We start from the raw sequence: 16,328 nt of genomic DNA on the forward strand, positions 1-16,328 counted from the left end.
GGATTGATAATTTGAAGGCAATGTTGAGTATAAGCATGTTCATTATGGCATTGTCTACTTTTGTATATGTTTTAAATTTTCTTTAATAATAATTTGAATATTTTTCTATATCCATAAGTTTGCCACACTATTTTCCTTTCCTGTATGGGGAATACAGGAGATAGTCGGCTTATTAAATGAAAAACACATGAAGAACACAAAGGTCAGCTGACAAATTAGCCCAAAATGAGTGAGACTGTACCTGGATAGTCTCATGATCACTGGGGTGCAGCACAAAATGAACCTCCTGTAAAGTTGTCCCTTGATGCTTGCAACTAAATTTGAACACCTCTGAAATGATTAAGTCAGCAAAGACACTTTTAGGGAAACCCAAATTTCCTGTTCCTATTGCTGGAAAGGTAATTGATTTTAAAGACAAATTCTCAGTCATCTTCAGACACTTTTTTATTATGCTTTCCATGACCTGAAACACACAAAAGTACATCTTTATACATCTTACCTGGAAAGGGAGTCTGAACAATAAATACAAGAATCCAAACTTTACCATGGTTTCTGCTTACTTTAATTTGTCTTTAACCAAAATTAAAGGTGGAAAAAAGAAAAAGACAAATATAAAAGTAGGTGAAGAAAAGGAAAAAATGTGAGAGACCCTTCAAAGAGTTTCGAACTCATTCAACAATGAAGAAGCAGTTAGTGTTCTAACATATTCTCTACTTTCTCTTCCATTTATCATGCCATTGATGGATTTTATTATAACTCTTTACAGAGCCCCAACAATCAATTATGAAACAGTTCACTCATGAAACAATTCAACCACTGAAAGAAATGGTCATAAAATGAAAGTGGGGGAAAAGAATGAAAGTGAGGGAAAGTTATCACACAGAAATATAGGGTCTAATCTAGATTACATGTAAAGGAGAGCCCCAAAGGTGTACCCACTTTCCTGGAGAATGTAAACCAAATCCCACCTTGTGTGCATTTGTGTTGTTACTCCAAGATGGAGCTACCACATGAAGCACATGGCTGCAGTGCAGATTGTAACCACTGGTCTGGAGAATGGTTCCCGTGTGAATAGTCACTGCTTGTCCAGCTGTGTCCAGTTCCTCCTGGAGCTTTGGCCCAGCTTTTTTCAAGAGGGCTTGAGAAAGGGGACCTTTGTTAAGTGTAAGATCCTTGGGAATGGAGTTGACAACAACATCTGTCTTAAAGAGAAAAATCAAAAAGTTTGCTTTAAAAATTAGCAAAATGACAAAGATAAAAGTTTGCTTCAAATGGTAATTAAGAGGATTGATCTACTATTTATTACATTTGAACTACTGATATGGCATAAGGAGGAACAACTAAGATAATCAGGTTTTCATATTAAAATATTATCCTAAGACAAAGTGTCTTGCGAAGACTGGATATCCCCCCTGAAAGATATATTAATAGCTTTTACAGGGATCCCTTTCCCCAGCACTATCCATACCCCTGAGTTATTCTCCTATGACTCTGTATCTGGACTAGACTGCTGTCTAATTAGTGAAAGCCCAAGGTGAAAAATCTGTTAAATATTTTGAGAAAATAAGTCACTTCCTAGAAGATCAAGCAGAATTGGCCCTGCATCATCCTCAGACCTTCCTCAGGTCTATGTGTTACTTTTTCCACTGTATTTTTTATTATAAGTTAATAGGAGTGTATATTAATACCAATCCTACCACCAAAGGTCTGTGTCCCTACCCCCACCCACTACAGTGAAGCTGAAAATCTACCCTCACCCTCCACCCTGAGTATCTGCTGTATTTTTAACTGGTGTTCATGTCAATGATCCCTCAAACTTAGGCCCTTTGCTCACTCTGGTTCAGTGTAGAGAAACATTTATCCTATCTCCCTCAAGGAACATCTCTTTCTTAAGTCTCTTCCATGCAAGAGGAACAGGGAGGCAAAAGCATTGAGCTTATAATATATGCTGAAAACAGCAGATGCTGAATGCTGAATACAGCCTAGCTGTCCCCTGCAAGATAAGCAGGTCATTTTACCCTCACGGAGGCCTTGACTTGCAACATTCTCACTACTCTGTTCATAGCCAACTTCTGCTTTTCATAGCATCTACTTGGTTATCTTAGCTTCCACTGTGATAATAAAAGTTATTTTATTATCTCAGTATGGGGCTTTATTCAAAAGAATCCCTTCTTAAAAGAATTTCTTGATGTTGTACCTCTAGGCCTCTCATTGCCTCTAAGACTAAGGCTCTGAGTAATACTTATTATCTCACAATTACACAGAGAAAAGCCTCAGTTCAGCATCACTGATAAATTCCTCTCCTGTGCACTCAATGTGTGCTCTGACTTAAGGTTTCTGCTATCAGTACATTTGCTAGGAAATGAGCAATAGGATGTCAACACAGACAAGAATAAAATCACTCAATTGATATATAAACCTTGTAAATATAAAGTGCAGTGGTTTGCATCATTTTCTGGAAACTTTCTGATCTGAATACACTTTTAGTTCCAATAAATAATTGTCCACTCGGGGGGTAGGGTGGCTGTGCACCTGGTTAGGCACATATAGTGCTAAGTACAAGGACCAATGCAAGGACCCATGCAAGGATCTGGCTCCCCACCTGTAGGGGGGTGGCACATAACAAGTGGCAAAGCAGGTCTGCAGCTGTCTACTTTTCTCTCCCTCTGTATCTCCCCCTCCTCTTTCAATTTCTCTCTGTCCTGTCCAATAAAATGGAAAAAGTGGCTGCTAGGAACAGTGGATTCATAGTGCTGGCACCGAGCCCCAGCAACAACCCTGGAGGCAATAATAGCAACAACAATAATAATGATACTATGAGGGAGGAGAAGAAAAAAATTGTCTAATCTATTAAGAATTGTCCTGGTTAAGTGGCAATAGTTTCACAACCCTGTTTCACAACGGTTGTAGGGTATGGGATTCTCTCTCTCACTGGATTCTAATCTTCCTTTAACAATTCTTGACCTTGGGATGTGTCACCCTGGTGGATATTTTGTAATGAGGATACTCACCACAGCATTCTGCACATCTCCTTTCACCAGCAGGATCCTCAGGCCTTCTGGGGTCAAGAGAATCCCTCTATTTCCATCATCTCTTCTAATGTCTGGCTGGATGCTGGAAGGTAAACTGGGCAGAGAAGCTGATTGAGGAAGAGTGTCTTTAAATATCATTTTCACAGCTTCAGCAAAGGCTTCAACAGTCTTCTCAGTTGTATCCACCAGGTAGATCTCTTTTAAGGTGTTTCCACCTGATTTCTGTTGGAATTTTTCCTTGAGAGCCAAGACAATGGTCTCTACACACTGGGGTAAGGGGAAACCAAAGATTCCAGAACTAATGGCAGGAATGGCAATAGACTGGTACTTGTGTTCCTCAGCCAAACGAAGGCACTCCTCCACAGTTCTCTTTAACTGGTCCACACACCTCTGAGCCTCGTGTTGCGTCCACCGGGGCCCCACTGCATGGATCACATGGCGGTATGGGAGTTTGCCTGCTTTGGAGATGGTGGCACTGCCAGGGAGGATCTTGCCCTTTGTCTTCACTATCTGGTCACAGTCTGCTTGGAGCTCAGGACCTGCTGCTTTTAAAAGAGCAGCAGCAAGGCCCCCAATATGCTTGAGATCCTCATTAGCTGAATTCACCACCACTTCCACAGGAAACTGAGTCAGGTTACCCTGCTGCACAATCAGGGAGACTCCAGATGGCAAGGTTGTCCTAGAGAAGCACTTCGACCCATCAGAGCCACCACCTGCCTTTGCTTCATTCTCCAGGAGCTCAACAAAACAGCCATAAAGCCTTCTAATCTCACTTTTATAAAACCGTTGTTTCTCCTGGAAGAAATGCTTAGCACCTGGCTTATCAATCTGAATGTTTTTAACACAGACAGCGTCCCGGGCTTGTGTGACCAGGTCTACTGCCTTCAGGACTTCAGTTTTTGGGCCAACTATAGAAAAGCCTTTAGGATTAGAGTCACGATAAAAAGTTATCCTTATATTTACCTTTTTAACTTTCTGACATATTTGCTTTATTTCACTCTTTAAGTAATGAAGAACTAAGATAGGCTTTACTTCAACCAACCGCTCTATTTGTGTGTGCTTCTCCAGAAAGTCAGAAAGTGAGTCATGGACTTCATTTACTTCTCGTACACAGCCTGCTATGATCACCTCAGTGGTGGATCCTGAAGTTGACTCACTGATGAGGACAGTCTTTGAAGAAGAGTTATACTTCTTCCATAAACTGCTAGTGAGTCCTTTCCATTTCTTGTCACTGAGGACTTTATTATCCTCAACATCTATGTGCTTACAACTTAAAGCACTAAGCATTCTCTTTTCAGCTTCAATGAGGACTTCAGGAGAACAACTGGTTACGAGAACAGTTGCTGCCTCTAACTCATAAACTGCAAGAATTTTCTGTGCTATGAAAAGAGACTTAGAGAACTTTGCACAGTCTGACTCCTGCAGAAACTGAAAGACCTCGGGGGAAACCTGAAGGCTTTTCTGAGCCATAGCAAAGACCTTTTCCTGGATTTCACACTTTACTTTATATACATCTGCACGAAGTCCTTTGAAGCACATATGTTGAGTGGCTTCATCATAAAACACCTTTATCTCTGGACACTCGGTACAGAGATGCTCCAGCATACCACTGTGGCACAAAAGAGAATACTTTCCTGGTGAAGTGACCATTTTTTCCTGTACACTTTGCTGCTCTCTCTCAATTTTTTGACTGGTGCTTTCTATTAATCGCTTAACTTGTGGCTCAAAGTTTTGTACCTCCTCTGCTTTTCCCACTATGTTTAATATTTTCATAAGGGCATCAAATTCAATGAAAAGCCCATTATCATCTAGATCATTTTTCATGGTGTCCCATACTACTGGATCCACGTTAAATGAGATAACTTTGTATTTAGATCTGATTTCATTGAATGCTGTGGAAGTGTCATTCTGCCAGGACTTGATTTTTTTTCTCCCTTGATTGATGAGGGAAGCTGAAGGTCTGATGGTAACTTCACCATTGACATGGGACCAGACTATCTCACAGTGGCATCGTCTCACCTCAGCAGTGATCTCCTCAATTAGGTGATTCTTTTTCTGTAAGAACTTCCATACTGGAAGATCCAATGTTTCTTTAAATGGTGCTGGAAGCTTGATCAGAGGTTTCTCCTTTCCATATAAGGCTGTTTCCAAAGAGGTGTAGTATGGGAACACAGAGAGGGGCATGTGATTGAAGTCAAGTTTCTTGGTCATGATGGTGTCTAGGGCTAAATGGGAAGAAATAAAATTTGTAATCCAAATATTATGCTTTACATGGAAAAAACAAAATTTTCCTTGTCTAGATAAAAAATCCTAGTATTTGTAAAACTTTTATTTTACATGTTGAAAAGTACAACTACTACTTGTTAAGTACTCAAATTTAAATGATATATGTGAGCATTGCTCTGATGTCCCTTGTTTAATGGAATATTTCTAGTCAAAATTCACCTAAATTCTAATGAGATAAATGAGTAGAAATACCATCTGTAAGCCTCTGATAGCTGTTAAGGTCTGCTTAAAATGACTGACATTATCCAGGTAACATTCATACAATCGAGCTGATCAATATTACCTCTTCTATCAAAAAATTCAACCAAAGCTGAACTCTCTTCAGGAAAACATACAACATTTGCAACTCTTCCTCCTCCATTTTGAGGATTTTCAAAAAAGACTTTCAAATGATGGTCATCTACACCAGGTGGCAGATTTTCAACCCTGATTGTTTTTGTCACTTCAAGAAGTCTTGCAGATAGTGCTAGCTGATTCACTCTGGCATGCTTGGCACAGTCATTCACAAATTTCATGGCATCTACAAACAAAATACATGAATGAGTACAAACATGATTGAATCTTGGTACTGTATGCAGGAAACTCTCTGAAATCGAAATAAAGAGGAACCAATAAATCAGATTTAGATGCAAAATATCAGTTTCTACATGAGCAACTGCATGTCCGAAACTGAGTGACGCACATGCAAATGTCCTACCTAGATTATTGCACAGTCTTTGCTAACCACCCTTGACATGATCCTTGAGTCTTCTCCTTAATAACTTTTCATATTTATCTTCTTTTTCAGTTTTCTACAGTCTGTTCCCCATTATGTGCAGGCAGGAGTTCACACTCTTAGCTTGCATACCCTTGGCTGCTTGACTCCAAATGGATTTCTAAGCATCATCTCTGGCTATTGCCTGCCATTCATTTTATTTACTTGTTTCCCCAAACCAGTTTTTTTTTTATTCCTTTTTTTTTCCTTTTGCACTTACAATCCTTACAGGTGGTTCCCTTCTCCAATTTTCTTTCTTTTTAAAAAAAAATTTTATTTATAAAAAGGAAACACTGACAAAAACCATCGCTTTCCTTTTTTAAAAAAATTTTTTAATTATTTTTATTTATTTATTGGATAGAGACAGCCAGAAATTGAGAGGTAAGGGGTGATAGAGAGATAGACACCTGTAACACTGCTTCACCACTCATGAAGCTTCTCCCCTGCAGGTGGGAGCTTTCCCATTCTTTAACACTCTGGGAGTATGGACCCAGGGTGCAGAAGGTAAAAGGTAAAAAACGTCTAGCTTCTGTAATTGCTTCCCCACAGAATATGGGCATTGGCAACTTCATACTCCCAGCCTGTCTCTCTTCTTCTTTAGTGGGTTGGGGTTCTGAGGAAGCAGGGCTCCAGGACACACTGGTGGGGTTGTGTGCCCAGGGAAGTTCGGTTGGCATCATGGAACCTGGTGCTCGAAAAAGAGTGAACATATAGAGCCAAAAAAATGCTGACTAATCATGAACCCAAAGGCTGGAAAAGTTCATATGAAGATTTGGGGGTGTCTGTTTTGTAGAGTTTGGTAACATGGACCAATATTAATTTCTTTAAAGGCATGTACATGGGAGTCGGGCTGTAGCACAGCGGGTTAAGCGCAGGTGGCGCTAAGCACAAGGACCTACATAAAGATCCTGGTTCAAGCCCTGGCTCCCCACCTGCAGGGGTGTCGCTTCACAAGCGGTGAAACAGGTCTTGCAGGTGTCTATCTTTCTCTCCCTCTCTCTGTCTTCCCCCTCCCCTCTCCATTTCTCTCTGTCCTATCCAACAACAATGACAACAATAATAACAACAACAATAAACCAACAAGGGCAACAAAAGGGAATAAATAAATAAAAATAAATATAAAAAATATATGTATTTAAAGGCATGTATATGTAGAAATACTAATTTGAGATCAGTTTGGTAATCTTAGACTTTAGATATTTATTTGTAGTTATTTCCCTTTCATTCACCCTGCACTCACACACATAGCACACATACACAAAGATTCCTGCAATAAATTTCAGTGTGCTGAATATACCACAATGTTGTTTCAAACTAAACTGATATGCTGTCTTACTACTTATTAAGTAAGTAAAGCTTTTAGAGGTATTCCATTAGCTGGATATCCCAAATCCCCAAGCATCTCTTGGTCTTACCTATATATTTTTTAAAAGTAACAACAGCAACATCAAAATCTCGTATTACTTCTACTTCAAAGTCATCACTGGAGAGGCAGCTTATGTTTTCCACTAACAAAGTTAACATCATATCAGTCACATTGTCCTTGAGATTTTCAAATGCCACCACAGGGGAAACACTTTCATGTTCATCTGGGATATCTTCCACATTTTCTGATGTTCCGTAGACAGGCAGTGTTGTATCTAGTTCTTCTGATGTATATACTTTTAGGGAGACAAATGAAGTATAAAATGTTATGTTCATTTACTACAGTCTTAGAAACAGGTCTCATAAAATCTATTTTTTGAATACGCTTCATATCCTTTTTCTAACCTGATTTTTTTTTTGCTAATTGAGATCAAAAGATATCTCAGAAGGCTATTTGCCTAATTTAATGGAAATAAAACATGTTTTTTAATATTAGTATTAAGTTCACCTTATTACACCATTTTTCTGCTTTGTCTTTCTGAGGGAACTGATTTACCCTTTCAAGTACTTGAGGGGAAATGGTCTTAACACCATATTACCATTATTGAGTACAGTTTCTCAAAAGTAAAGGGGTATATTTATTCATTTGCATATCTGGGACATGGTATATGGTTGGTAAGTACATAACTGATGAATTGGAGATTCACAATTTGGTCCACAGGAAGAAAGTGAGAATATCTGATGATGTGAACATCATCTACATATTATACTGTGAAAAGTAGTAAATTCCCATCCCTGAATAAAATAAAAAGACACTTGCAGTGAATAATTAAGGAATACACAAGAAGGCCATCAAACTTACTGAATGACAGTCACTTTAGTTAAAACATTCTACTACATTGTTGACCAAACTGAGTTACATGTATGAACAAGGTTAGTCTCTGTGTGCTTCTCCCATGAATACAATGCCTATGAAACAATCTTTATACATTCTGTGGATAACTATTTAATTTGGATCCTTCTATGTTCAAGCAGTTGAATGTCAAGAGGTTGCACATAAGAGGTTAGACAAGGGATAATATGTAACATATTTCTTTTTTTAATGTTTATTTTATTATATTTATTTTCCCTTTTGTAGCCCTTATTTTTTATTGTTATTGTAGTTATTGTTGTTATTATTGATGTTGTTGTTGTTAGATAGGACAGAGAGAAATGGAAAGAGGAGGGGAAGACAGAGAGGGGGAGAGAAAGATAGACACCTGCAGACCTGCTTCACCACCTGTGAAGTGACCCCCCTGCAGGTGGGGAGCCGGGGACTTGAACCAGGATCCTTATGCTGGTCCCTGTGCTTCGCACCACATGCGCTTAACCCACTGCACTACCGCCCGACTCCCATGTTACATATTTCTAATGGAGGCACACAAGAAGACAACAAGGAAGGGTCAGGCAGTGGCACTCCCTGTTGAATGCTTAGATCACCATAAGCAAGTTCCCTAATTCAAGTTCCCAGTCCCCATCTGCAGGAAGGAAACTTTACAAGGAGTGACACAGTGCTACATGTGTCTCTCGTTTTCTCTTTCTCCCTATCTCCCTTTCAGTCTGTCAATTTTTCTTTGCCTTTATCCAATAAAATAAAAATGAATAAAATAACATAAAAAGAGGACCATGGAATAGTAGCAGCTGTGTTTTACTCTCCCAAATCAACTAGAAATAGCAAAAAACATGATGGCCAAGAATGCAACAAGATGAGACCAGGATCACTTCAGGAACCCACCAAGCCATGGGTGAGTGCAAACATGTGTGGCTCATGGACAGAAAGGGGCTGAGGGAGAGATTCCTGGGGCTAAAAGCCTGTACTCAGGAGTGGCTTGTACCAGTCCAGCAGTTTGCCAGTTGACACACCACCTCTGGTCTTAGTTTTACCAACAAAAAGACTGCTGAAGAGAGTAGAAAATCACCTAAACTCACCAATTTAGATCTATGTGTTTCCATTGCTGTTACCCCTTAGAAGCTAGAACAGCTGCAGGAAAATCCTGTACTGATATCAGGGGGCAAAGAACTGGCCGGATGACACAGGAGAAAATCTATACTCCCAGTGGTTTGGAGATGTGGCTATATAGTAGATTTTTCACATCATTCTCTTGATAAAAGTAGGAAACACAGTGAATAACTCACTCAGAACTCACTATATACAACCAGAATTTATCCAGAAACTCACAAGGCCAAAGACCAGCTCTTATCTAGCTGGTGGTTGAGTGGGAGATTGGGCCCAAGACTTGGACCCTCAGGTGTGGGAGTCTCTTTGCATAGCAATTGTGCTATCTATCCTCCACCCTGTTTTATCTCTTGGTCACCAGTGAGTTATTAAGCTAAAAAAAAAATCCACTTATAGTTAAAAAGCCCTCAGGCTCCTATAGCCTAAAGGGAAGGTAAATAAGACAATTCACAAAAAACAGAAGAAGGTTTAACAGCCACTGTGCTTTAACTCAGGGATTGAGACAAAATTGAAATAACTATTAATATTTGCAAATGTGAACTCTTTCAGTACCTTACTTAGACACAAATCAAGCCAGGCAAGTGTGATCAGTGTATTGAAAAGTAGTGAGAGAGGGACTTCATAAAACACCAAATATAATGGTTAAACTGAGAAGAAACACTAGAGAAATGAACCAAGAGAAGAATCCAGATAAAGTCCCAAAAAGGTGGGAGCACATAAAAATGAGGACAATGACCAAACACTAATTGAGGCATGAGCAACAGGAGTGAGGAAAGCTTTCGAAAGTAATAAATCAGAAAAGAGGAAACAACAAATGAGGCTCTGAAAGAAAACACGAATTATCTTGAGGTAATTAGAGAGCTGAAAGCTGACATAGCTGAGTTAAGAGTACAACTAACTGAACAAGCTAATACAGTATCAGAACAGGGTAACAAAACAGTTGAGCTACAGAAAACAGCAGACAGCAAAGAATATCATACATCGGAAAAGGTAGCAGCAAGTGCTGGAGAGGTTGTGGGAACAAAGGAAACTTCCAGCACTGCTGGTGGGAATTTTTATTGATCTAACCCTTGTGGAGAGTATTCTGGAGAACTCTCTGAAGGCTGAAAGTGGACCTTCCATATGATCCTGCAATATTTCTCCTGGGGATACATCCCAAGACCAAACACACCCATTCAAAAAAGATTTTTATAGACCTATGTTTATAGCAGCACAATTTGTAATAGCCAAATCCTAGAAGTAACCCAGATGCCCAACAACAGATGAGTGGCTGAGTACACTGTGGTATATATACACAATGGAATATTTCTCAGCTATTAAAAAATGCTGAATTCACCTTCACCTCACCTTTGATGGAGCTTGAAGGATTCATGTTAAGTGAGATAAGTTAGAAAGAGAAGGATGAATATTGGAGGATCTCACTCATAGATAGTAGTTTAAAAATACTACTATGACACTAACCTGCCATCCCTGGGCAGATGATCTCACTAATGTGTCCTGGAATCCCATCTCCCCAGAGCCCTACCCCACTCTGGAAAAGTAGAGACACACTGGGGGTATGGATGAGCCTGTCAACCCCCATATCCAGCAGAGAAGTAATTACAGAAGCCAGACGTCTGACCTTCTATGTCCCATAGAGATCTTTGGTCCATACTCCTAGAGGGATAAAGAATAGGGAATCTTCCAGTGGAGGGGATAGGCTACAGAGCTCTGGTGGTAGGAATTGTGTGGAATTGCACCCCTCTTATCCCACAATCTTGTAGATAATTATTAAATAACTAATAATAAAAAGTTGAATAATAAGAAAACACAAGGCAGAACTTGGACTAGATCTGGTGTATTGCACAAGTTAAAGGACTCTGTGGTGGTGGTGCTGGGGTGGTTTCAGGTCCTGGAACATGATAGCAGAGGAGGACCTAGAGGGGATTGAATTGTTATGTTGAAAACCGAGAAATCTTACACATATACAAGCTACTGTATTTTACTGTTGGCTGTAAACCATTAATACCCCCAATAAAAAAAAAAAGGAAAAGAAAAAGAAAGTAAAAGATAGGTGTTTCTTATGTGGAAGAAAAAAACTTCCTGTTCAAAAAATTCATTTTATTTTCTTACTGGACATTTCCCAGACTTTCCATAGTTAAAGTTCCATAAATAGATCATGTGTGTATGAAATATGAGTTGAGGGAGTAAATTCCACTTCTAAGCCTGGACAATGCAAATGCCCTTTAGAGCTTTGACTGGAACCTCTATTATTTCCTCCAAAGACTCCAGAGGCCAAATGTTAAATACAATGGTATTAAAAGGCAGGAAGAGCTTGGATTCTCTTTCTAAGAATGAACAATGACTGTGTGAAGCAGTCTGGACTCTCCTGACTCTGCCCACTGATCAGACTAACCTTTACATTTGAGGGTTGTTTGTTACAGCAATTAGATCACCCTGGCAAATACACATGTTATTTGCTGGATCTGACACCTGAAACATTCATGAAAATTTTAAAAATATTTTATTTATTTTATTTTTGAGAGTGTTGCAGACAGACAGACACACACACACACACACACACAGAGAGAGAGAGAGAGAGAGAAATACCAGAGCACTGCTCAGCTCTGGCTTATGGTGGTGCTGGGGCTTGAACCTGGGACTTAGGAGCCTCAGGCATGAGCATCTGTTTGCATAACCATTATGCTGTCTCCCCTGCCCTCATTTATGCACATTTAAAACAAGAGTTTAATGATTAAATAAACTATGTAATATTGATAGTGCTCAATGAAACAAGTGTGACATAACCAGAATGACTTCTGGATTGGATGTGAAAACTGAATCCAACCCTGACTCTGCCACTTTTTTTCCTTTAATTTTTATTTATAAAAAGGAAACACTGACAAAACCATAGGGGTACAACTCCACACAATTCCCACCACCAGAAATCTGTATCCCATCCCCTCCCCTGATAACTTTCCTGTTCTTTATCCCTCTGGGAGTATGGTCGGGGTGCAGAAGGTGGAAGGTCTGGCTTCTGTAATTGCTTCCCTGCTTAACATGGGTGTTGATAGGTCGATCTGCCACTTTTTAATCATTGAGATGAGGCAAGTCTCGCTCTTTGTTATTAGTTATTTCATATTGATTTACAAAATTATGGGATAACAGGAGTATAAGTTGAAGAAAGTAGACAGTAAGAGCCTTTCCAGAAACATAGTTTTATAACCCATGATTACCAGAATTTTTTTTTAAGTTTCTTTTTTTTTTCTTTTTTCTTTTTTTAAAATAATTTATTTCTTTATTGGGGAATTAATGTTTTACATTCAACAGTAAATACAATAGTTTGTACATGCATAACATTCCCCAGATTCCCATTTAACAATACAACCCCCACTATGTCATTCATCATCTTTCATGGACCTGTATTCTCCCCATCCACCCACCCACCCCAGAGTCTTTTACTTTGGTGTAATACTCCAATTCCATTTCAGGTTTGACTTGTGTTTTCTTTTCTAATCTTGTTTTTCAACTTCGGCCTGAGAGTGAGATCATCCCATATTCATCCTTCAGTTTCTTACTTATTTCACTCAACATGATTTTTTCAAGGTCCATCCAAGATCGGCTGAAAACAGTGAAGTCACCATTTTATAGACCACAACTTGCTCAACCACTCATCTGTTGTTGGACACCTGGGTTGCTTCCAGGTTTTGGCTATTACAAATTGTGCTGCCAAGAACATATGTGTACACAGATCTTTTTGGATGGATGTGTTGGGTTCCTTAGGATATATCCCCAGGAGGGGAATTGCAGGGTCATATGGTAGGTCCATTTCTAGCCTTCTGAGAGTTCTCCAGACTGTTCTCCACAGAGGTTGGACCAATTGACATTCCCAACAGCAGTTCAGGAGGGTTCCTTTGACCCCACACCCTCTCCAGCATTTGATGCTGTTACTTTTTCTGATGTATGACATTCTCACAGGAGTGAAGTGATATCTCATTGTTGTCTTGATTTGCATTTCTCTGACAATCAGAGACTTGGAGCATTTTTTCATGTGTTTCTTGGCCTTTTGGATCTCTTCTGTGGTGAATATTCTGTCCATGTCCTCCCCCCATTTTTGGATGGGGTTATTTGTTGTCTTGTTGTTGAGTCTGGCAAGCTCTTTATATATGTTGGTTATTAAACTCTTATCTGATGTATGGCATGTAAAGATCTCCCATTCTGTGAGGGGTCTCTTGATTTGGGTAGTGGTTTCTTTTGCTGTGAAGAAGTTTTTAATTTGATGTAGTCCCATAGGTTTATACTTGCCTTAGTCTTCCTTGTAATTGGATTCGTTTCATTGAAAATGTCTTTAAAATTTATGCGGAAAAAAGTTCTGCCAATATTTTCCTCTAAGTATCTGATAGTTTCTGGTCTAACATCCAAGTCCTTGATCCACTTGGAATTTACTTTTGTATTTGGTGAAATACAGTGATTCAGTTTCATTCTTCTGCATGTTTCAACCCATTGTTCCCAACACCATTTGTTGAAGAGACTCTGCTTTCCCCATGTAATAGTCTGGGCCCCTTTGTCAAAGATTAGATGTCCAAACGTGTGGGGCCTCATTTCTGGGCTCTCAATTCTATTCCACTGGTCAGTGTGTCTGTTCATGTTCCAGTACCAAGCAGTTTTGATGACAATGGCCCTATAATACAGTTTGAGATCTGGGAGTGTGATGCCTCCAGTTATGTTCTTTTTTCTCAAGATTGTTTTGGCAATTCTAGGTCTTTTCTGGTTCCAGATAAACATTTGTAGCATTTGTTCTATTCTCCTAAAAAATGTGCTTGGGATCTTGATGGGGATAGCATTAAATTTGTAGATGGCTCTGGGTAATATATTCATTTTGATGATGTTAATTCTTCCAACCCATGAACATGGAATATCTTTCCACTTCTTTGTGTCTTTTTCAATTTCTTTGAGTAGTGACTCATAATTTTCAGTATACAAGTCTTTCACTTCTTTGGTTAGGTTTACTCCTAGATATTTTACTGTTTTTGTTGCTATAGAAAAAGGAACTGATTTCTGGATTTCAATTTCTTCTAACTTAGTGTTTGCATAGAGGAATGCCACTGACTTTTGAATGTTAATTTTATAGCCTGACACATTACTGTATTGCCTGATGATTTCCAAAAGCTTCTTGCTGGATTCCTTAGGTTTTTCCATGTATACTATCATGTCATCTGCAAATAAGGAGAGTTTGACTTCTTCTCTTCCAATCTGTATGCCTTCAATTCCTTGCTCCTGCCCGATTGCTATGGCAAGAACTTCCAACACTATGTTGAATAGTAATGGTGATAGTGGGCAGCCCTGTCTAGTACCTGATCTGAGGGGAAATGCTTCCAGTTTTTCACCATTGAGTATGATGTTGGCTATAGGTTTGCTATATATAGACTCCACTATCTTCAGGAATTTTCCATCTATTCCCATTTTTTGTAGTGTTTTGATCATAAAGGGATGTTGGATTTTGTCAAAGGCTTTCTCTGCATCTATTGATATGACCATGTGGTTTTTGGTCTTGCTTTTGTTGATGTGGTGGATCACATTGATTGATTTACATATATTAAACCAACCTTGCATGCCGGGGATAAACCCCACTTGGTCATGATGAACAATCTTTTTGATATACTGCTGTATCTGGTTGGCTAGAATTTTGTTCAATATTTTCGCATCTATTTTCATCAGAGATATTGGTCTGTAGTTTTCTTTTTTGGTTGTGTCCCTGTCTGCTTTTGGTATCAGGGTGATGTTGGCTTCATAGAAGCTGGCAGGGAGTATTCCAGTGTCTTCAATCATCTGGAAGACTTTTAAAAGTAGAGGTATTAGTTCTTCTTTGAAAGTTTTGTAGAATTCATTTGTAAAACCATCTGGTCCAGGACTTTTATTTTTGGGGAGATTTTTGATAACTGTTTCAATTTCATTAGCTGTGATGGGCCTGTTCATGTTATCCACTTCCTCTTTACTTAGTTTTGGAAGTTGGTAGGTATCTAGGAAATCATTCATTTCTTCCAGGTTCTCTAGCTTGGTGGCATATAGTTGTTCATAGAAGCCTCACATGATATGTTGAATTTCTGCAGTGTCTGTTGTGATTTCTCCTCTTTCATTTACTATCCGATTTATTTGGGTCTTCTCCCTTTTTTGTTTTGTGAGTCTGGCTAAAGGTTTGTCGATTTTGTTTACTCTTTCGAAGAACCAACATTTACTTTCATTGATCTTTTGTATGGTTTTCCTATTCTCAATGTTATTTATTTCTGCCCTAACTTTAGTGATTTCTGTCCTTCTGGTTGCTTTAGGATTCCTTTGTTGTTCTTCTTCTAGGTCTTTAAGATGTGCAACCAGGCTGTTTATTTGTGCCTTTTCTTGTTTCCTAATGTGTGCTTGTATAGCTATGAACTTCCCTCTTAGGACTGCTTTAGCTGTGTCCCAAATATTTTGATAGCTTGTGTCTTCATTTTCATTGAACTCTCGAAACATTCTGATTTCTTCCTTGATTTCCTCTTTGACCCAGAAGTTGTTAAGAAGTGTACTGTTGAGCTTCCACATTTTGGGACTGTTACTAATCTTTTGTTGATTGTTAAGTGTTAGTTTAATTCCACTGTGGTCTGAGAAGATGCTTGGGATGATTTCAGTGCTCTTGAATTGGCTGATGCTGTCTTTGTGGCCTAACATATGGTCTATCCTTGAGAATGATCCATGTGGATTTGAGTAAAATGTGTATTCCAGTTTCTTGGGATAAATGACTCTGAAAATGTCCAATAGTTCTAGTTTATCTATCTCTTCATTTAGCTCCCTTATGTCTACTGATTTTCTGCCTGGATGATCAGTCAAGTTGAGATAGTGGGGTGTTGAAGTCCCCTACTATGATTGTGTTACTGTTAATATA

General features: G+C 39.0%; 1 protein-coding gene across 2 annotated transcripts in view; it reads right to left on the bottom strand.

Annotated features, from left to right (window-relative positions):
• PARP14 (poly(ADP-ribose) polymerase family member 14) overlaps window positions 1–16,328 on the bottom strand; it is a 66,028-nt gene that overhangs the window by 38,951 nt on the left and 10,749 nt on the right. For both annotated transcript variants that reach the window (XM_060198264.1, XM_016192580.2), the window contains 5 exons: window positions 7,488–7,733; window positions 5,602–5,838; window positions 3,012–5,257; window positions 969–1,202; window positions 242–463 (listed from right to left, as the gene is read on the bottom strand). In XM_060198264.1, coding sequence (XP_060054247.1) covers window positions 242–463; window positions 969–1,202; window positions 3,012–5,257; window positions 5,602–5,838; window positions 7,488–7,733 — 3,185 coding nt within the window. The remainder of the gene's footprint in view (window positions 1–241; window positions 464–968; window positions 1,203–3,011; window positions 5,258–5,601; window positions 5,839–7,487; window positions 7,734–16,328) is intronic.

This window comes from Erinaceus europaeus, chromosome 9 (genome assembly GCF_950295315.1).
Source record: "Erinaceus europaeus chromosome 9, mEriEur2.1, whole genome shotgun sequence".
NCBI lineage: Eukaryota > Metazoa > Chordata > Mammalia > Eulipotyphla > Erinaceidae > Erinaceus > Erinaceus europaeus.